Source organism: Solanum pennellii, chromosome 4 (assembly GCF_001406875.1).
Source record: "Solanum pennellii chromosome 4, SPENNV200".
Classification (NCBI taxonomy): Eukaryota; Viridiplantae; Streptophyta; class Magnoliopsida; order Solanales; family Solanaceae; genus Solanum; species Solanum pennellii.
The window spans coordinates 16,136,799-16,159,775 of record NC_028640.1 but is presented as its reverse complement, the minus strand read 5'-3'; the positions used below and the strand labels follow the sequence as shown (position 1 = coordinate 16,159,775).

The window sequence follows — 22,977 nt, the reverse complement described above, 5'->3', positions numbered from 1 at the left end:
TCTCTGACCGTCATAACGGCCATGCAGGATGGACCGTCGTGGGTATGACGATCCGTCGTACTCGTCCGTTTGAGGATACTTAGAGAAATAGAGAGAGACCCTGAGAAACGGGGTGTTTGACAACCAGAACGGTTGTGCAGGACGGATAAGAAGTAAAGCGGTCGTGTCAAGTAAATAACCCAACTAGTGAGGTTGGGATCGTTCCCACGAGGAAAATAGTCTAGACTTAACTTCAATCTATTATTACTTTTGTTTAGTCAATTACTACCTTGGAAATTAAAAACAATAAAAGGGGAGTTTCTATTTCTAAATGAATGAAAATAACTACCTAAATTGAAAGAGACACTTAACAACTTTGAATGTTGGAGTTTAATCAATTAATCAAAGTAACTAGGGTTTACCTGTTCCCCAAAGGTTCATCACTTGATAATTCTAACTATAATAATTCTTTCATAGTATCTTGCATGCAAAGTGATAAGTTATGTATTTCTAAATCCTTGGTCCGGCATCTAGAAAATATCACTCCGCACCTTCGTCCGGCTACGTATGTTGCTATCCTAACCCTTATCTTTCCTCATATTAAGCATCGTATTCGATATTTGACTAAGTTATTACCTCGTACCAATCAATACTAGCCTATTAGATAGTATACACTAAATCTATGTTGATAATTCTTTTCCTATTATCTACCTCCTTGGTCCGGCAAGTAGCATTAAGGCGAGTTCTAACGTTGGCCATCCGTTAGAAAGAATTCTAAGCGAAAGAATTATTAATACATGCAAGACACTATTCTAGAATTGTTATTTTAGTTAGATTTTATCTCATTATTTTCCAATGGTTCCCACAACCCTAGTTATGGAGTTTAGTTACAAATAGTCATAATCACAATATTCAAATATATTAAATAAGAATTCATGTACTTACTTCAATGAGAAAGAGCAAAATCCGAAAGTTTGCTTGATTAATCACCAATAATCACTTGCAAGAATCTAAAAGTAATCAATAATCTCACAAAAAGTCTAATGATAACCAACAATCTAACACTAATACACAGAGTATAATAATGATCCAGAGTCTAACCTAAAAAACGAGGAGTCTATTTGCTGGAAATCTGTCAAAACGCGGCTGGGTCGACGGAACCCGCGATGGATCTTCGTGGTCACGACGGACCGTCATGGACTCCGTCGTCCCATACTTATGCAATTTCTTCTGCTGCTCTCTTCATTACACTCGACGGCAGGTATGACAGACCGTCATAGGCACAATGGTCCGTCGAGTGTCTTCATTTCAAAACATTTGAACTCTTGGAATATGGGTACTGGGACTACTTCTCTGAACTTCATGACAAACCTGCAGGACGGACCGTCATCGACACGAAGGACCGTCATGAACTCCGTAGCCCCACACTTGGTCAGAATTCCCCATCTTCCTTCAGCAGCTGCACTACGCTGTCACCTACGGACCGTCACAAGCACGACGGACCGTCATAAGCTCCGTAGGTGGTCTCTTCTGCATTTCTTCGCTCAAAATCTCCGCATTCATCTTTGGACATATTTCCTGCAAAATAAGAGAAACTTATATAAAAATTAGCACATAAAGGCTTTTGGACACACTAAACTTAAGTAAAAAGTATTAATAATACCGTGAAACCACGGTATATCATCTTTATCCTTTCGTTTGCGTAGGATGGAACCAGGGTTCTTCATCTCGGGGCACCTAGCATAGCCGTGTCCACCGCATATGCAGCAACCATATCTTTTGTTGTTCTATGCTCGTCTCTCTATGTAGTTTTAGTGCACAAACCGCTTGATGTCTGGCTTGTGGGGGTCATGCGACTGGGGTGTGCCTGCTGCTCCTTGCCTCGTACACAATATCCCCCACCTTTGGCATGACTACTTCTTGCATCCCTGCTCTTTGCTTTGTCACGTCGTTCATTCTTAAAGTCTATCAAGGACTCAACTTGCGTGATGGATTCGTCTATGGTCTTGACTTCTCACTGCTCCAACTCCGTCTTGCCCCAATTCTACAGTTCGTCCATGAAGTGGAACAACATGTCCTTGTCTGGGAGGTTTGGAATTTGAAGTGTTAGAGTTGTGAAATCCTTCACGTACGCTCCAATGCTTCTTGTTTGCTTCAATTCTCGAAACTTGTGCTTAACCTCGTACACGACGTTGTTAGGGAAGAAGTCTTTCTTGAATTCCTCACGGAATTTCTCCCACGTGTTCATGGTTCACGTTCCCTATCTAATATTACCTTCTTTTTGCCTCCACCATAGCATGGTCATCTCGAAAAGATACAACATAACAGTGTTGATGTTATTTTCGTCATTCTTCACCCGACTACACTTGAAGTAATTCTCCAAGTGCCACAAAAAGTTCTCCACCTCTTGAGCGTCATGGGAGCCTTTAAATATGGGTGGCTTTGGAGCCTCGAATATGACCTCTCTATCACGGTCTTGTGATAGAGATCCTCAAGTGTCTGCACCTTCCTAGAGTGTTTTCACTTCGACCTTCAAATTTTGATCATTCTTAATCCCTCCATGAGGCAAAATTCTGAGGAAGTGACGGTCTCCTTCATCTCGAACTCAGCCCGCTGGAGACCCTCCAACTCCTTACGAATGTTTTCGGTCTCCTCAAGAGTTAAAAGGTCTTGAACTTGCCGTCATCCACATTCATGCGCCGGCCTAATATATCCACTACTTGCCTCACAACCTCCACCCTTGCGACCCATTCTTCTCCATCAAATACTCGATGGCATCCTCGCTAACTTCATCGTTACTTGCCTCGGTAATCGATGGTGGATAAGATGTTAGCGCCTCAGTTTGTGTTGGATCGGGCAACACCTTCTTATTATTCTTTTGATGTTTTCTTCCCTTTCGATTCTTATTTCCACCATCCAAACGGGTGTTGGTGGTGCTAGTTACGTTTACGTCTCTCTTGGTAGCCATTCCCTTAATGCAAACTTGGAACTGAATTGCTAAGAGAATTCTTGGAAAAGACTTAAAAAGAACAAATAGAGAACTTTGAAGAAGGCCTGTGTATTACTTTGGACAATCCTTTAAAACTTTTTTTGATGCCTTGCAAAATGTGGGGCACATCTATTTATACTACTTCTTAAGGACTAAAGTGCAATTAATATTTACTAGTCCGAAAGATATTTACACTTTTGTCCCATCTCTAGAGAATTCTACACATTCTTGAAATATCTAAGGTGTTCTAGAATTCCCCACAAGCCTCTCCTTAACTCTAGAATCTTCTACGCCTCTCCAGATGCAAAATCTAACTAGAATTGTGGTATAACATGACATTAGGGTACCATCATCTAAGATTAAGGGAATGTGATATTCAAAAGAGAGCTTTAAGAACCATCTACGTGCATTATGAGGTTTTGGTCATGTCCTTTGGGTTTACAAATGCTCCTACTGCAACGATGGATCTTATGACCACAATATTCAAACCTTATCAAGATATGTTTGTTATTTTCTTCATTGATTACATACTAATCTAGTCCTTTAAGCTTTTAAATATACATAGTTATATGCTAAGTCCTAAAAATGTGAGTTTTGTCTTAAGACTGTGGAATTCTCGGGCTACACAGTTTATAGTGATGGAATTTTAGTTGATACCCAAAAGATAGAAGTAGTTCAGAGTTGGTCTATGTAACACCTAGACACTGGAATCCGAACGCGGCCAACATTGTTAACCTCTCAGAGGTCGCATACAAGCCTTTTCATAGCTTTTATCACAATCATACAGTTAAATTTGTGGAAAATTCAAAACTTTTGAATCACTTATTGAAGTATACATAGACTTCATATCATACTACATAAGAGTGATATTCTAATGAGGTAGAATTAAGCAACCATCTATAATAGATTAAACAATCGAAATTGAGAATCATAATAATAATAATACTTTGCCAATCGACCTTATTACAAACACTTGAACACATGTTTGAAATGAAACGCTACGGACTACATCCACCAGCTATGTCTATTGTACTAAAGATAGAATAATGATGTGTAGCATCCTCAATGTCAAGAGGGCTTACAAATGTCTGGAGATCGCTAATTCAAACCGCTTCAATTAGTGTTCGATCTTCTATCTGACTTGCGCCTATAAAAATAGTATTAGTATAGGGTTATTACACACTTGTACTAAGTATGGGTGTATGCACATATACATGTAAGTCACTTTACTTTATTAAATCCTTATTTCTAATTCATGATATTAATAAGAAATGTTCTCATTCAATTAACGCATACAGCTCATTTTCTATATGAACGTAAGACCTTGGAATCATGAACATAATTTTAGAACAACTCGAGCAAAAATTAATATTTTTGCTCCCTTAGGCCGAGTGGTTATCTCCCATACCTTAGTTTTTTTTAAGTTCTCTTCTTCTTCTTTTTTTGTGTATTTTAATGATCTCCTTTGGTCTTATGATTTACTTACAAGTGCAGTGTTTCATTGTAGTCCCATACCTACAATGAATCAAGTAAGTAATCCAAATGTAAGACCCCAAAATGATATATGGTGTATATATCTTAAAATGTTTTTATTAAGGTTATGAGGTCCTAAAATGTCTTATAATATGGAATAGAGGCAGTGTGTAAAGTTTGAAGTGATTTGGAAGTCGAACATCAAGGGACGACCAAAACATTCGATGACTAGTCGCCTAATTTCCTCATGTGTCTATGCTTGATTATATTTGTGTTTCATGAGATTTTGAAGCCTATGAATGAGTAATAATGATTTTTAATAATTTTATATGGATTTTAGAGAAGCTTGGAGGTAAAACGACCAAGAACGTCCAAGGCGTTTGAATGATAGCCCTTAAGACGCTCAATGTGTGTCTTGATTGGACCTGGCCTGTTGTGGATGAATTGCAGGTGTTTGTTTTTGGTGAAACTTATGTGTAATATGTAAAACTTGTTAAGGGTTGTATTTACGTTGGAAATGTCTGGGTACGACCTCTAAAGGGCCCCGCAAAAGGTCCCACATGAAGGCCCCAAGGCTGGTCGAGACACTGCCTTGGCCGTGTCAATTGACGGACCAAACGAAGGCTCGTTGGTCATCCAACGGCCCGTTGGTGAGATCTAGTCGTCTATTACTTAGTTTGTTCAGGTATCGAGCCAAAAAGTTTCCCAAGGAACAAACGACAAAGGCCAGTGCACGCCTCGTCGATTCACAAACGACCAGTACATGCCTCCGTCGATGGTTGCCTGCAGTTTACTGCCTGCGTCTATTTTAATTAAGGGGTAAATGGTAAATTCACCCCACGTCCTAAAATAAATTTAATAGGCTTATTTATCTACTTTTGGGTGTATATAAGTCATCAAAAACGTGATCACCCTATTCTCAAATCAACTCACACGATTGATGCCTTTCCCTCCAAAAATATTTTCCTAGAAACCATTATTGTTGTTGAAGCTCAAGAACTGATTGGATCTTGGATTTCCATGTATGAATCATAATGTTTTAGAGGTTTTCAACTAAACAAAGGTATGGTGATCCTTCATATTATTTATCCTTCCATCTAGAGATTTAATCATAAAGGTTTCAAAGAGAAAAATATGATCAAGTGCTTCTTCTTCATACTAGCCATGGGTTCTTTCTTAAATTGATTTCAAAAGCATAAGACGAATGTTTTGATGATAATATACTGATTTGGATTTGATTTTCAATCCTATTGCATGATGAACCCATGCTTTTTGACAAACTCGATTTTAGCGTATGTATTACTTTATAATCTTGAACTTATGCATGTCGATTTATGATGCAATTATGCTAATATGATAATGTGTATTGTTTAGTATGTATATTTATGGTGAGACATTGATGAGTTACCCATGTGAATCAATGTATGAAGATTTGAACATGTTTGGTGTTGTTATGTATGGTTCACTATAATGTTGACCTTTTGATGTATAAAAGTGTAATTCGATTATGTTGTGATTCATGTAGCTACTGCCTTAGGTTAATAAATTGGTTGAATTGTATTAAGTGATTTATATTGATCAATGTTGGTTAGCCTAGGATTCTTCTACTTTCCATTGATGTCTTAAATAGCATATTCACTGTGAGATAAAGGTTATACCAATGGTAGTAGGATTTCGTGTAGAGCATGTTGTCGTTATCTACTGCCTTATATTGATAATATTAATGGATTGTAGGTATGAATTTTTCAAGATCAAATAAAAGGAATCTTGTCATGAATTGATCTATTTTCTTCTAGTTTATAATTTGAATGTTGTAATGAACCTTATGTGATCTTAATTCTAGGATAGATGAAGCATGATTTAGATTTTATTTATATCTATTTAGATACTTCCGTAAATTTATCTTATTTATACATGATGATTGATGAGCTAAACTATGGAGGTTAGTTGATGCATTAGGACTCTCTACTTCCTAGTACATGTGAGATGCCTTGTATTATGTTATAGTATGTTCTTTTAGCGACTTGTACATGGTTACTTTTATGATTTAATTAAATTTAGCTACTTCCCTATATATGAATTGTTCATGAACAAGGTGTATTGATCAATGATGATCAAAGGGTGATAAATTTAAGAATGCTTATCTCTTCTACTTTCCTTAAAAAATTGTAGTTGACGAAGCCTTGTATGGAGTTATGTTGTATGATCCACTTATGGTGGCGGTATTTACTTTATTATCATTATAAATGTGTTGACCATGGTCATGAAGGTAAATTAATGAATATATGAACATGTGCTTATGATTATACTATGTGAAGCTTATGCCTACATTCCTATTCTCGTTCCGATTTAGGTTGTATGGCTATCGTGTAAGCATGTGTATATTCATGTTATGGTAAAGTATATGTTATTCCATTGAATAGTTAAAAATGGGAATGCATGAATAGCACAAGTTAGGAGTCTTAAGTGTAATATGAAGTTGGCTTGTTTCCTATGCTATTGTGTGTTGTGTGGTTTATGCTTAAGTGTAATAGACATTATGTGATCATGTTGACAAATGTACACACATACTCACTTTACATGCATATTTCTAGTAGTATAGGTCATGGTGTCTAAATGAAAGGTAGTTCTCATATTCACCAGTGTCTACTACTATGCATGTTTATATGATGTTTATGAAAGAATGATATGTGTTTCTTTAGCTAGGATGACTTGATAGGTATACTAGTATGGCCAAGGGTATGGGACTTTGCCTACGAATTGCACATGTGTACCTTGATAGGATAGTTCTAGTTTTGTTTTCTATATGTATGAATATGTATGTATGTTCATGTGTGTCTAAATGTCTTATGTGAAAGGTTTGCTCAGATATATGTATACACAAACACATGTATGAAAACCCAGTCAAGAGAGAGGTCTTGAATGGTGTATGCATGTGTACCCTAAACAAGATGATGCTTTACGTATGCTATGTTGATGTGAAGGGATTATTTACATGATTGAGGTTGGTGCACTTTCATATATGACTTATGAGTTTAGCATATGAGTGGATGACTCTCCTAAACCTATGTTTTATAAAGAAAAAAAATTAGCTTAGCACCGAGTAAACTTGAATACGAGTGTTTGTCCCTTCCAATGGTACGAAGGTAGGTCACTATAAATCTCAGGAGGTAGATAACCCCAATGCCGCAATAGGCATAAATAGGGTTTCGATAAGAGAATAACTATAATGCCTAATCATGTCATAAAGAGGGTTTTCACATATGTTGCCACCAGAGGATACTAGCTAGTGGATACACCTAGGAAGCTATGTCACATTTAGTTCTACTTTGGCCGGTAGACCACCTCAATTTGGTGTGGGGTTCTATGACACCGGATTCTATGTGTAGCATCACATGGTCTATGTCTATTAAGGTTATAGTTTCCCTAAGGTAAATTGGAAAATGGAAGTTAATGACTAGGAACCTAAATAGATTGACTTAAGTGAGATTACTTAGGATAGGTGGAAGTAATGAACCCAATTAGACATTGCACAAGTATCTCCTTAGGAGGTTCTAGGAAGGTATTCTAATGCATGTCATTATGTATATATTCTTTATGCATGACTTAGTAGTATTGGTCTACTTGTTATGAAGATATGTATGGTATGATTCTTTGTGCATGATGTTAATCTTGTTGACTATATGATTTAGGTGTTGCTTGATCTAAATAAAGTTATTTCCTCTCACTATGTTGATACATGAATTGGTTGTAAACGGCTTGTGGTCTCATGATAGGTTTACTAAGTATGTGTGAGGTAAAGGGGCCTTATATGTACATTGCACAAGTAGACATAGATTGGGTGCATGAGTTAGGTCATATAAGGTTTTATGTGAAGTAAGATAAGTATATGTGCATAATGACTAGGAGTTCACTTTAATGTCCTTTTTAGTCTTGGCTTAAATATGTTTATGTTGTACTATACTTCTAATATTGTATGTGTTGTCTTATGTAGATGATATGTAGGGTTTTCCTTGTTGTCCTAAGGTGACACATTGCACCAAGTACCCCTAAAGGATTACTTGGGAGACTAGTGAAGTAAATGAAACACTATTAATAGAATTGATCTCATTGTAAAGTGACCTCAAGTTTGGCATAAATACTATAAGTGCTTTTGTATGATGTTTGGACTTTGATTGTGTTTCTATGAAGTATTAAAATAATGTAAAGCTATTGCTTAAAGGTTCCATAACGATTTACCCAAAATGTCATGAAATATGATTTTCAAGAAAAAGGTCCCTTTTAAATGCACGTTTTTGCATGGTTTTCATACTTAGTGCATCTTTGTAATAATCCCATTCTTCTGTTCTTTTTAAACAAAGTGTTGGTTATGGATGCATAAAGGGTTTCTACATGGTTGAGGAGCTTGATAGGTCATTCCCTAGCTCAAGGTAAGGAATCCTTAAATCCAAAGATGTCCTAATGTGTACTTATTGTAAAGTCTATTAAATATTGTATAGTTTTTTATTATGTCTTAAGGGTCGTGTCCCTAATGTATTCTAAAGTTGTTGAGTCTATGATGGCTAAGACACTTAGGGTCTAATATGTATTATGACTTATGTTTTATATATATATTTATGAAGTTAATTTTCTACCATATGATGTGCCTTGAAAAGTTCTAAATTTTCATCTAAATTTACTATGTCAATGTGATGAATGATAACTATGGTCTTGTATATGACCTCTGAGAGGTCAAGTAAGCTATGTTACTTCTAGGGGGTGCTTCTCGGATGTGACATATGTGGTATCAGAGCACGATGTTTTTAAAAGTTTTTTAGGGTCAAAGAAGTCTCATATTACCACGTCTAGAAGATTCTTGTATCATTTGTTGTGAGTCGCAACACATTAATTTGTATGAGAGGCTATAGGACTGTAGAGTTTCCCTTCTTCATCATTCTCATATCGTGCCATAGAACTTGACTCTATAAGATATGTATCTTATGTTTTCTTGTCCGGTGGTCTTTTAGATATGTTTGCTTGGATGAAATTGTTCTACGCTTGGGGGAGAAACATTGAGTTTAAATGCTTATCTTTGTTTTATGGTTTGAATCAATATGTGTGAAGGTGAATTTTGACATGTTATGATTATGTGATGCCTTTTATGGATATGGATGAAAACTATGTGAAATAGCATGTTATATGGAATAATATATATCATGATACATTTAAAATATGTTAGAAGTTATGAAGGATAAAATGAGTTCTTTTGGAATGATGCGTTTCTAAATGGTTTTTCATGATGGTAGCCTTATCCTACAAATTGAACTTGAAAATCTTAGTGACTACCTAAGAAAGCATGCTACCCTAAGAATATGTGCTTAAAAGTGTTCAATGTTACCTTTTGTATACATGTGGTCCTTAATAAGTTGCCTAGTATTAATTGGAGTCCTTTGTATACACTTGATCCTAGGTATCATGATAGTATGCTTGTCATGGTAAAGTTTTGTACATCATATTGTCATGCTTTTCCTATCAATTGCCTAAATGTTGCATTATTGGAATGTTGAAGCATGTTCACTGTAACGATAAGACAGTTTACTGTAATATTTTTGAAAAATTAACTAAATTGTTTTTTTATTAGATGTTGTCGAAATGTGTATAGAATTGGTGCATATGAACATGATAATGAATGTAAAAATGAGATTTTCTATTTGAAATGAAGAATGAGAGTCTTATGGCATGATGAGTCGTAGATTTGTTTCTAACTTCTTATTGTATTGTGAGTCCCTTGATGATTGTGGAATTGATGTTTGCCTAGAAATGAGGGTAGTACTCTTATCTTTGTAGGGTGATGATGTGGGTTTGTTTGACGTAGAAGTTACCTTACTTTATTTTTGAAAGAAAACAAAGAGTTCTTAAGACTAAGTCTCATATATTGTTTTCCCTAATGATGTATGACCTTGGTGTCTATTGTAATGTATGAAAACCTTATGTGTGTTGAATAAGATTGAACTAACTTGAAAATTGGAGGATAAATTGCCTAGGAGATGAAGTTTAGAATACCTTGGTGTTCCTATGTTGACTTACTATAAATTCCTTCTAAAGTTGTAACACTTTTAAGTGATGAAAAAGAAGGTTGTTTAGTTAAGATACTCTTATGTTTTCGTTAAGTTGATCTTAATTGGTTTTACCCTAAGTGGGGGATGGTAATTGAGTAGTAAGGTTGTAGAAATTGTCTACCTTGACCTTCTATTCTTACTTGAACTTGAATTTAATGAAGTCTTGATGAACTTGTTAACGAATAGGAGTTGTGCCTAACATATGAATTGCATGTCCTTATATGTTTGGTATGTCATGATTGACATTACCTTAAGGATATTTTAAGATTCTTAAGTGGATGAAAGAAAATTTTTGATAAAATCCATGTTTTCTCATACGTATTGTGCATCTTAATATGCTAATTGTGCATTTGACTTCATGAGCTCTCATAAGAAACATGGTGATAGTCACTTGTGAGGTGTAATATTTAGCCTTATAATGAAAAGTTGAGCCTCTTTAAAATTTAATATGTTGAGTCTCTTGAAAACTATGTGACTTTTATAATATGGAGTGCATAATTGTGGGCTCATTCTTGAAAAGTGAAAGGATGTTTAGGTAAGTATTAGTGTGTGTGCCTATAAGTTGTATTGTTTTACCCAAATGAGGCTTATTGTAAAGGTGAGTACTATGTTAGAAATTGAAATGTTGTGAAATTTCTTCCTTTTTTTTTTGATGTAATTGGTGTTTTTTTATCACTTAGACGTCACTAGGAAGGAATGATAAGCATGCCTTGGATTAATATTTGAGATTTCTCATTTTTAAAAGGAATTGACCTTGTACTTTGCTTAGGTGTGAACTCATGATACATGTAAGTGTGTTGAGGAGAAGGACATTCCTCCATATACACCACTAAGAATGGTATGATTGAGTATAACCTTCATGGCACTAGTCTAACTACTGAAGATCTTTGTTGATTTAACTAACTCAAGTCAATATGCATTGAAGTATGAGTGCCTACTTGTTTTGAGTATTTTTGAAAACTGCCTATTTTACCTTCAAAAATGCTCTTAATGAATTATGGTGTAATGACCATGTTATGATTAGGAAAAGGATGTACCTCCTATGAACATGATAAGAGCCTTTGTGTTTGATCCATGAAAGAGTGAGAGAATAATGGAAGTTTTGCTTGATTGTGTGTGTTGGGTGCTAAAATGATTTGATGTTTTTATAAATGTTATGAACTGCTCTATGATGCATTGAAATCCTTGTTTTGATTAAAGAGCACCAAGTGGCATTCGAGGACAAAGTTCCCAAGTGGGGGATATTGTTAGACCCCAAAATAAGATATGGTGTATAGAGAATAAAATGTTTGTATTAAGATTATAAGGTCCTTAAATGACTTAAAATATGGTATAGAGGCAGTGTGTAAAGTTTGAAGTGATTTGGAAATCGAATGTCAAGGGACGACCAAAACGTTTGATGACTAGTCGCCTATGTGCCTCATGGATCCATGCATACTTATATTTGTGTTTCATGAGATTTTGAATCCTTTAAATGAGTTATAATTATGTTTAATGATGGTATATATAATTTATAGAAGTTTGGAGGTCAAACGACCAAGAACGTCCAAGGCGTTCGAAAGATTGCCCTTAAAACGCTCAACGTGTGTATTGATGTGGCCTAGCCTGTTTTAAAGACTTGAAGGTGTTTTTTTTGGATGAAACTTATGTGGAAGGTATAAAACATGTTAAGGGTTCTATATAAGTTGGAAACGTCCAGGTACGACCTCTAAAGGGCCTCGTAAAAGACCCCACAAGAAGGCCCCAACGTACAAAACAACGGATCGTTGGTAAACAAGCGGCCCATTGGTGAGGTATCATCTACTTCAACTTAGTTTGGTAAGGTATCAAGCCAAAATTTGTCCGAGGAACAAACGGCGGAGGACAATGCACGGCCCGTCGACTGACCAACAGCCAGTAGATGCCTCCGTTGATGGTGGCCTGTAGTTTACTACCTGCGTCTGTTTTAATTAAGGGGTGAATGGTAAATTCACCCGATGTCCTAACCTGACTCTAGTAGTTTTATTTAGATACTTATGGGTGTATATAAGTCATCAAAAACGTGATCACCCTACTCTCAAATCAACTCACACGATTGAAGCCTTTCCCTCTAAAAATATTTCCGTAGAAACCACCATTGTTGTTGAAGCTCAAGAACTGATTGGAGCTTGTATTTCCATATATGAATCATCAAGTTTTATAGTTTTTCAACTAAACAAAGTTATGGTGATGCTTCATCTCTAGTTATCCTTCCATCTAGAGAGTTAATCTCAAAGGATTCAAAGAGAAAAATATGATAAAGTGCATCTTCTTCATTCTAGCAAAGATTTCTTTCTTAAATTGATTTCAACAGAATAATATGAATGTATTGATGATTATATAATGATTTGGACGTGATTTTAAATCCTATTGAATAATGAACCCATGCTCTTTCACAAACTCAGTTTTAGCCTATGTATGGCTTTATGATCTTGATCTTATGCATGTTGATTTGTGATTCAGCTATGTTAATATGATTATGTCTACTGTTTAGTATGTATATTTATAGTGAATCATTGATGTATTACCCATGTGAATCAATGTATGAATATTTGAACATGTTTGGTCTAGTTTTCCATGGTTCACTGTAATGTTAACCTTTTAAGGTATAAAAGTGTAATTCGATTATGTTGTGGTTCATGTAGATACTGACTTAGGTTAATATGTTTTTTGAATTCTATTAAGTGATTCATGTTGATCAATGTTGGTTAGCCTATGATTCTTCTACTTTCTGTTGATGTCTTAAATAGCATATTCACTGTGATCTCAAGGTTATACCAATGGTAGTAGGATTTCGTGTAGAGCATGTTGTCCTTATCTACTTCCTTATATTGATTATACTCATGGATTGTCGGTATTAATTCTTGATGATCAAAGAAAAGGAATATTGGCATAAATTGATCTAGGTTCTTCTAGTCTACAATTTGAATGTTGTAATGAACCTTATGTGATCTTAATTCTAGGGTAGATGAAGCATGATTTAGATTTAATTTATATATATTTATCTACTGCCCTAAATGTATATTATTGATACATGATGAACTAAACTAGGGAGGTTAGTTGATGCTTTAGGACTCTTTACTTCCTAGTACATGTGAGATGCCTTATATTATGTGATAGTATGATCTTCTAGCGACTTGTACAGGGTTGCTTTTATGATTAAAGTTAATTTAGATACTTCCCTATATATGAATTGTTGATGAACAAGGTGTATTGATCAATGATTATCAAAGGGTTATAAATTGTTAAGAATGCTTATCTCTTCTACTTTCCTTATAGTATTGTAGTTGATGAAGCCATGTATGGAATTATGTGGTATGGTCCACTTATGGTGGCGGTGTGTACTTCATTGTAATTATATATGTTTTGACCATGGCCATGAAGGAAAATTGATGAATACATGAACATGTGCTTATGATGATACTATGTGAAGCTTAGGCCTACCTTCCTATTCTAGTTGTGATTTAGGTTGTATGGGTATCGTGTAAGCATGTATATATCCATGTTAAGGTATATTATAGGTGCTGCCATTGATGATTTAAAAATGGTTAATAATCTCTTATCTCTGTACCCCTATGTGAATGCATTAATAGCACAAGTTAGGAGTCTTAATGTAATATGAAGTGGACTTGTCTCCTATGCTATTGTGTGTTGTGTGGTTTATGCTTGAAAGAGTATTATGGTCTAAGAGGGTGGCTGCCTCAATATGTTGTTAATAGACATTATGTGGTCATGTTGAGCAAATATACACACACACACACTCACTTTACATGCATATTTCAAGTAGTATAGCTCATGGTGTCTAAATGAACGATACTTCTCATATTCACCAGTGTCTACTACTATGCATGTTAAGATGATGTTTATGAAAGCATGATGTGTGTTTCTTTAGCTATGATGACTTGATAGGTGTGCTTGTATGGGCAAGGGTATGGGACATTGCCTATGCATTGCACATATGTATGTTCATATAATAGTTCTAGTTTTTGTTTTTATATGTATGAATATGTATGTATGAACATGTGTGTCTAAATGTGTTATGTGAAAGGTTTCTCAGATATATGTATGCACAAACACATGTATGAAAACCTAGTCAAGATAGGGGTCTTGAACGGTGTATTCACGTGTACCCAAAACTAGATGATGCTTTACATATGCTATGTTTATGTAAAGGGATTCATAACATGATTTAGGTTGACGAACTTTCATCTATGACCAATGAGTGAAGCATATGAGGGGATGACTCTCCTAAACCTATTTTTTATAATACCAAAATATAATAAAGGTTTTCAATGAAGGGAACTTAGTTTAGCACCGAGTGAACTTGAATTTGAGTGTGTGTCCCTTCCCATGGTAGGAATGTAGGTCACCATAAATCTCATGAGGTGGATAAACACAATGCCTCAAGTGGCATAAATAGAGTTTCCATAAGTGAATAACTACAATGCCTAATCTTGGCATAAAGAGGGTTTAAACATGTACCTCCAATTTCCATAACTATGTTGACACCATAGGATACTAGCTAGTGGAACCACCTAGAAATCTGTCACATTTGGTTCTACTTTGGCCGGTAGACCACCTCCGTTCGATGTGGGGTTCTATGACACCTGATTCCATGTTTAGCATCACATTGTCTATGTCGGCTTAGGTTATAGTTTCCCTAAAGTAAAATGGAAAATGGAAGTTAATGACTAGGACCCTAAATAGAATTACTTAAGGGAGGTTACTTAGGATAGGTGGAAGTAATGAACCCATCTAGACATTGCACAAGTAGCTCCTTAAGAAGTTCTAGGAAGGTGTTCTAATGCCTGTCATTATGTATATGTTCTTTATGCATGACATTGTTGTATTGGTCTACTTGTTATAAAGATTTTAATGGTATGAGTCTTTGTGCATGATATTGATCTTGCTGACTATATGATTTAGGTCTTGCTTGATCTAAATCGAGTTGTTTCCTCTCACTATGTTGATCTGTGAATTGGATGTAAAAAACTTGTGGTCTCATGATAGGTTTACTAAGTATATGTGAGGCTATGGGGCTTTACATTTACATTGCACAAGTAGACTTAGATTGGGGGCATGAGTTAGGTCTTATAACGTTCTATGTAAAGTAAGATAAGTATATGTGCATAATGACTAGGAGTTCACTGTAATATCCTTTTTAGTCTTGGATTAAATATGCCTATGTTGTACTATACTTCTATAATAGTATGTGTTCTCATATGTAGATAATATGTAGGATTTTCCTTGTGGTCCTAAGGTGATACATTGCACCAAGACCCCTAAATGATTACTTGGGAGACTAATGAATTAAAAGAAATAGTTCACTAATAATAGAATTGAGCTCACTATAAAGTGACCTCAAATTGGACTTAAATTCTATATGTACTTTTCTATGATGTTTGATCTTTGATTGTGTTTCTTTGAAGTATGAAAATGATGCAAATGCTTTTTTGTAAAGGTTCAATAAAGATTTATTCAAAATGGCATGAAATATGATTTTCAAGAAAAATGTCCCTTTTAAATGCATGTTTTTTGCATGATTGTCACACTTAGTGCATTCTTGTACCAATCCCATTCTTCTCTACTTTTTACACGAAATGTAGGTCATGGATGCGTAAAGGGTGTCTACATGATTGAGGATCTTGATAGGTCATTCCCAAGCTCAAGGAATGTAATCATTAAGTCCAAGGATGTCCTAATGTGTACTTATTGTAAAGTCTATTAAATATTGTATATTTTTTTATTATGACATAAGGGTCGTGTCCCTAATGTATTCTAAAGTTGTTGAGTATAAGATGGCGAAGAGACTTAGGGTATAATATGTATTATGACTTATGTTTTATATAGATATGAAGTTAAATTTCTAGCATATGATGTGCTATGAAAAGCTTTAAATTTTCATGTAAATTTACTATGTAAATGTGATGAATGATAACTATGGTCTTGTATAAGACCTCCGAGAGGTGAAGTACGCCATGTTACTTCTAGGGGGTGCTCCCCAGATGTGACAAAAAAGACCAAGGAAATGATTTGGCTACCCTACTAACAAGGTATATTTCTCATTCTTGGTAAATTGGGAATGAATGTATTTATAAGCCAATCTTTATTAGATATGCCCATTGTTTGATTACTTTCATAATATATTGATCTTGGGGCATATAGTTAAAACTTATGATCTTTCTTACTTTGGTCATGAAGTCTTTATAAGCCAATCTTTATTTGCTATACACATTATTTGATCATTTTGGATAATATAAAGATTATTGGCTATACCGATTATTTGATCATTTGAATGATATGAAGAAAAGATTATTGGCTATGCCCATTCTTTTATCATATAATATAAAGATTATGGGGCATTGATTAGACGTTATGTTTTGCTAACCTTTATTGGCATAATATAAGAAGTCATTATAAGCAAATCTTTATTGGCTATGCCCATAACTTATTAAAAACTTCATTCTTATCAAAACTGATTATTTGACATACTTAAGCTCTTGCTTTCTTAGCTCACTTTGAGCTTACGTTTCTTCTTATTTCATTCTTAATTTCTTAAAGAAATCTTTAGCATTAAGATCATGCGAGATGACATGAAATCCAGTGTTTGCCCCACACTGAAAAAGAGTGGTTTACCGATCAAAGTGAAACTATATCATGTGAGCTAAATATGAAATCCAGTGTCTTCCCCACACCGAAAAGGGTGGTTCACCGGCTAAAGTGAAACCAAGTCTAGTTTCTTCCCTACACCGAAGAGAGGTGGTTCACGGCTAAAGTGAACTGAATACTTCCTTGAGAATTTAAACAACTTAGATTATGTGAGATAAACATGAAATCCATTGTCTACCCCACACCAAAAAAGGGGTGATTTCACCGGCCAACGTGATACCGTATCATACCTAGCTCTTTTAGGTGGAATCCACTAGCTAGTTCCTATGCTGGTAACATAGTTCGAAGACTAGAGGATTTTCGAAGACTCTTATCCACCTTGGTGGATCCTCATCTTATGAGGCTTACATCTGCTTGCACAAGCTCATTGCTAGTCTATCAATGCTTTGCTCAATTTCTTTTTCTTTATAACTTTTAGAGTTGACTAAAACATTATGGAAGCTTAACTCTTTAGATAACCGGTCATCCTTTTCTTTACGTGATGAAATGTGAATTTAACCTTACATTATCATCTTTGTGTTAATGAGACTTGTCTCACGATTACTAACACCCTCTTATGTGAATATTTTTAACATGATTGTGTAGGTGTGAGTGAGACTTGTCTCACTTCTTTTCACACCTCATTCTGGTCAGTTTCATAATTCTTGAACTTTTAATTATGTCATTACTCACGTCATCTTGTTCAATGACATTTGGTAGCTTTATGCCACTCTTTATGAACGTTATAAACTTTGTTCAATTTACATTACTTATATTCCTAGTTCATTTGGAAAGGGTATGTTGGGACTTGTCCCAATGATTGGCATACCCTTGGTTATGAATTCAAAGTTACATTGGTCATGCTTAATTTTGATATAACTTAGTCATTAGCCAATTTTGTATCATATTTTGGAAATACATTGTAAGCAAATTTATTAGCATAGACTAATTTTTCACATATTATGGTAATCTAGAATATTGTTAGCCAATATATTGGCATAAGCCAAACTTTCATTAGACAATGGTCATGAGAATATCATTGGCAAATTTTTTATGACATTACATAGTAAGTCAATTCTATTCAATTTTTTGGACAATATATTGCTAGACAATTTGTTGTCATAACTCAAACTATGATATTATCACTAGCCAAGTCAATTAAATTCATGAATATACTATAGTAATTTCATTATTCTAAGAAAGTCGATATTTAATAGTGAACTAAACTTCATGAAAGATTCATACAACTTCATCTTCTCGAACACAGTTAGGCATTACAACATTCTTTAACTCATGTAACTAATACCCTATTCATAATCAAATCGATAGGATACATTAGAAATTACAGATCAAGACACCTACATATAATGATCAATTAGCATCACATACCAAAAACATGTTCGCGATTACATCTACATACTACTAGAATCGAAAACAATGGTAACTAGGGAGATGGACGTTCAATAAGGTCATTGGCAACAACTCTAGTTTCACTATCCTTGAATTCATAAAACGTTTGAAAAGCCTCTTGGAGAAAGGAATCCAATAGAGAAAACCCATACCTTATGCAGATTTGAATCTACGAAGATCACCTTGCACGAGAACCTTGAAGAATACCTTCAAATCGCCTAAGAAATTTTCTGTTTTTCTTGCGCTTTGCTCACTGTTTTTGTCATGATTGTTTTCTGTTTTAGTCATGAGTTTCTTGGTCTTAGGAACTAATATGAAGTAATTTAACTTAGACATAATTAACTTAATTAATAAATCAATTATCTAATTTACTAAAATGCCCCCTAGATTGAATAGAATTAGAAGAACACTTGACTTAACCGAAATCTTGAAATTGCTTATCGGTTTTAACCAATAGGGTAATTACTAAAGTACCCCTAAGTTTTTAGGACCATAACTAACCCTTTGGACCATCCTATTTTTGAACATACTTGAGGGTACTCAAGGTTTTGTGGTGTACTGTGATGCGTCAAGAGTTGGTTTGGATTGTGCACTAATAAAGAATGGCAAAGTTATAATTATTCCTCCAGAGAGTTGAATCTTCACAAGAAAGATTACCCAACCCACGACTTACAGTCTGCTGTTGGAGTTTCTTCCTTAAAATATGGCGTTAATAGTTGTATGGTGTTCATGTTGATGTCTTCCCTGATCACAAGTTCCAACAATATGTGTTCACTCAGATAGAGCTTAGACTCAAACAAAGGATGTGGTTAGAATCGCTCAAGGATTATGATATCAGTATTCTTTACCACCTAGGTAAGGATAATGTACTTACCGATGCCTAATTCGGGTTATCTATGGGTAGTAACACCCAACTTGAGGAAGAGAAGAAAGAACTAGAAAAATATGTGCACAGACTTGCCCGATTAGGAGTCCGACTAATGAATTCCACAGTAGGAGGGATAGTGGTGAATAATAGGGTTCAATCGTCATTATTGTCAGAAGTGAAAGAAAAGCAATACCAAAATCCTGTTTTTCTTGAATTGAAGACTTATGCTCATAAGCAAAGAGTATAAGCATTTTAATAAGGGGGAGATGGTGTATTGAGGTATAAAGGTAGATTGTCTGTACCTATGGTGGATGGACTCCAAGAGAAGATCATGGAGGAAGCTCATATCCCCAGATATTCCATTCATTCGGGTTCCACAAAGATGAATTTCGACATAAGTGAAGTTTATTGGTGGAATAGCATGAAGAAAGGCATTGCTGACTTGTTGCAAAGTGGCCAAATTGCCAACAAGTTAAAGTAGAGTACAAAAGGCCTGGAGGTTTGGCTCCGAATATAGAACTTTCAGAGTTGAAGCGGAGATGATTAATATGGATTTCCTCACAGGTTTACCCAAAATTTGCAGGCAACATGATTCAATTTGGGTGATTGTCGATAGAATGAAAAAATCACCTCACTTTTTTCTGGTAAAGAAAACCCATTTTGAAGAGATTATGGTATGTTTTAGATTGAAGAATTGGGAGGAATTTATGGAGTTCTGATCCCCATTATTTAATATAGATGTGCACAATTTTTTTACAATTTTGGAAATGTTTTTAGAAAGGTTTGGGTTCAAAGGTGAACTGGAGTAATACGTTTCATCCTCAGAATGATGGGCAAGCCGAGCATACTATTCACAGAAGATATGTTGAGGTCTTGTGTAATTGATTTCAAGGTAAATTGAGATGATCATCCACATCTCATTGATTTTTCCTACAACAATAGTTACCACTTAGCATCAAAATATCTCCTTATGAAGCTTTTTATGGGAGAAGATGCAGATCTCCTATTGGATGGTTTGAGGTTGGCGAAGCATGTTGATAGGACCAGATTTAGTTTACCAAGCTACGGAGAAGGTGAGGGTGATTTAAGAAAGGTTGAAAATGGCTCAGAGTCGTAAAAAATCATACATAATTTTAGGATAAGACCATTAGAGTTTGAAGTAGATGATTGGATATATCTGAAAGTTTCATCCATGAAGGGTGTTCTGAGGTTTGGTAAGAAGGGGAAGCGTAGTCCCTGGAAAGTTAGACCGTATAGAAATCCCAAGAGGATTGGCAAGGTAGCTTATGAGTTGGAGCTACAAAAAGAGTTAGATGCATATAATCCTGTGTATCATCTCTCCATGTTTAAAAAGTGCATGAGTGATCCTTCCTTGATCATTCCTACTGATACTATTGAGATCAAAGATAATTTGTCTAATGAGGAGATTTCGGTGAAAATCCTAGATCGCCATGTTTGCAAGTTGAGAATAAATAAGGTAGGATCAATCAAGATCCTTTGGAGGAACCAATTTGTTGAAGAAGCTACTTCGAAAGCTGAAGAGGGCATGAATAAGAGATATCCACATCTCTTTGAATCCGGGAAAAATGCAAACCAAAGTACTAATTTTCTTCTTAGTACTATCAAATTTTGAGTAAGCATGTGTTTTGGTTGCATTTTCTTATGGGTGTGTGAATTTGATGTTGCTACCCTAAGTCTAGTAAGAGTAAACTCATTCGAGGACGAATGTTCCCAAGGGGGACATATCGTAACATTTTGCAACTAAAATGACCTAGAAAAGAGTTTAGAATTTGAAAATGCTTATTTTTAGACAGAATAAAAAAATCAGGAAAATTCGCCTAAGTTAAAAAACGAGTTTTGATCAACTTCAAATGAGAATAACTACTAGCTCAGGATCAGTTAAGGGTAAAGTATGATATGGTTGGAAGCTGTTAAAATAATTTTTTCAATGCAATCAAGTTTGCGCGATTTCGATATAGTATGATTGAGTTATTCCTTCCGGAAGTTGGGCTGTCAAATTAAGGAAAGTCCAAATCCGGATTATTGAAGGGAAAACTAGTCATTTCCTTAATTAAATTTATTGTTTAGTTTTTGGGGATTTATTGTGGTAATATAAGAATTTTCTCATTTTAGAAAAAGGAGAAATTATGCTATGGCTTGGAGAAGAGAGAAAACAAGACTAAAGAGGAGAGAAAATAAGAAATTCCCAAGGACATTCAAGTTTTGAGATTGTAATTCGTTTGGGTGATCTCTACAAGGTTTTCGAGATCATATAGTATTTGGTTACTTCACCGACATTCCAATCTCGTTTAAATTCAGTGAATCTAGGTTATTTGAATGTTAAGAAAGTGAGTTCTTGAAGAATATGGTTGAAGATTTCGTTGATTGATGGTTGAGTTGTTGAAGTTTTTGTTCATGTTTCTAGGTGTAATTTCGGGTTGAATCTATTGTATATTGATAGTACTAATCATTCTATGTGTTTGGGTAAAGAACCATTGAACTGTCAAGGGTTTAGAGATGAAAAACGGAGAGAACAGTCCAGAACACCTAGTATGGGGTTGGGCGCGCGCTTATTAAAGCCCTTAAGGACAATATCTATCCGGTAGGTCCTTGGGCACCACACTAGCCAGAGCGCCCCAACATACTCTCTGTAACATGAGGGTTGGCGCCCTACACCTCTTAGAGCGCCAGGGACGCCAATTATCCCCATTCTTTCCCCACCTTTTTTTACTAGTTCCTATGTGATGTACATATCTTTCAAAGTTGATTCTAACACTCTAAGGTACCTCTAAAAATAATGAAATCATCCGTAAACATGAGACTATAATTCAATTCAAGGAGAAGTTAAGAGTCAAGTCTAGAAGTTAAGAAGAAAGTCATAGAAAAAAAAAGTTTTCAAGAGTCCTTATCACCGTTTAACTTTGTTTCTAATACTTAAGTTTAAACCTATGTAAAGAATAGAGAATTTATTTCATTTCTCAAATGTTATAAGGGGACTAAGTATTCTTTAAGAGTTTATAAATGTTTTCACATATAGGATAAGAGGAAACTCGGATTTCTCAAAAGAGTTTTGAGCAAGGAAAGGGAACATTGATTCCAAGAGAGCTTTTAAGAAAAGTGTTGAGTAATTATCTCAACCCAAAGAAAGAAGTTATTTTAAACACATAAGATATGAGTATATTTTTTGAAGTAGTATTGAGAACCGATATGGTTATGCCTCTTCATATTAACTCAAGTCTCCATAAATCATGTAGCCATCATGGGTGTTAAAAGATCATAATTTTAGATGATCACTTAATTTATTCTAGTGGATCCACTAAGTTAAGTAAATCTATGCGACGACAAAGTATATGAGAGTTGTTGCAGTGTGGGCAAGACAATTTATCACCACTTAGGCTCATAGTAGTTGTTATCGATTAGAGAATCTCTCATAAAAACTATATTACTTTATCTTAAAACTAAACCTAAGTTTGTTATTACATTTATTTATCGAA

At 35.1% G+C, this 22,977-nt stretch overlaps 1 protein-coding gene across 1 annotated transcript; it reads left to right on the top strand.

Annotated features, from left to right (window-relative positions):
• The first annotated feature begins 20,675 nt into the window (after positions 1–20,675).
• LOC114076857 lies at positions 20,676–21,116 on the top strand. Its single transcript, XM_027916562.1, has one exon. The coding sequence runs from the start codon at positions 20,676–20,678 to the stop codon at positions 21,114–21,116; it is 441 nt and encodes a 146-aa protein (XP_027772363.1).
• The last annotated feature ends 1,861 nt before the right edge of the window (positions 21,117–22,977 follow it).

What these genes read in the sequence shown, in the direction of transcription:
- LOC114076857 (XM_027916562.1), top strand. Translation starts at nt 20,676, where the DNA reads ATGAAGGGTGTTCTGAGGTTTGGTAAGAAGGGGAAGCGTAGTCCCTGG.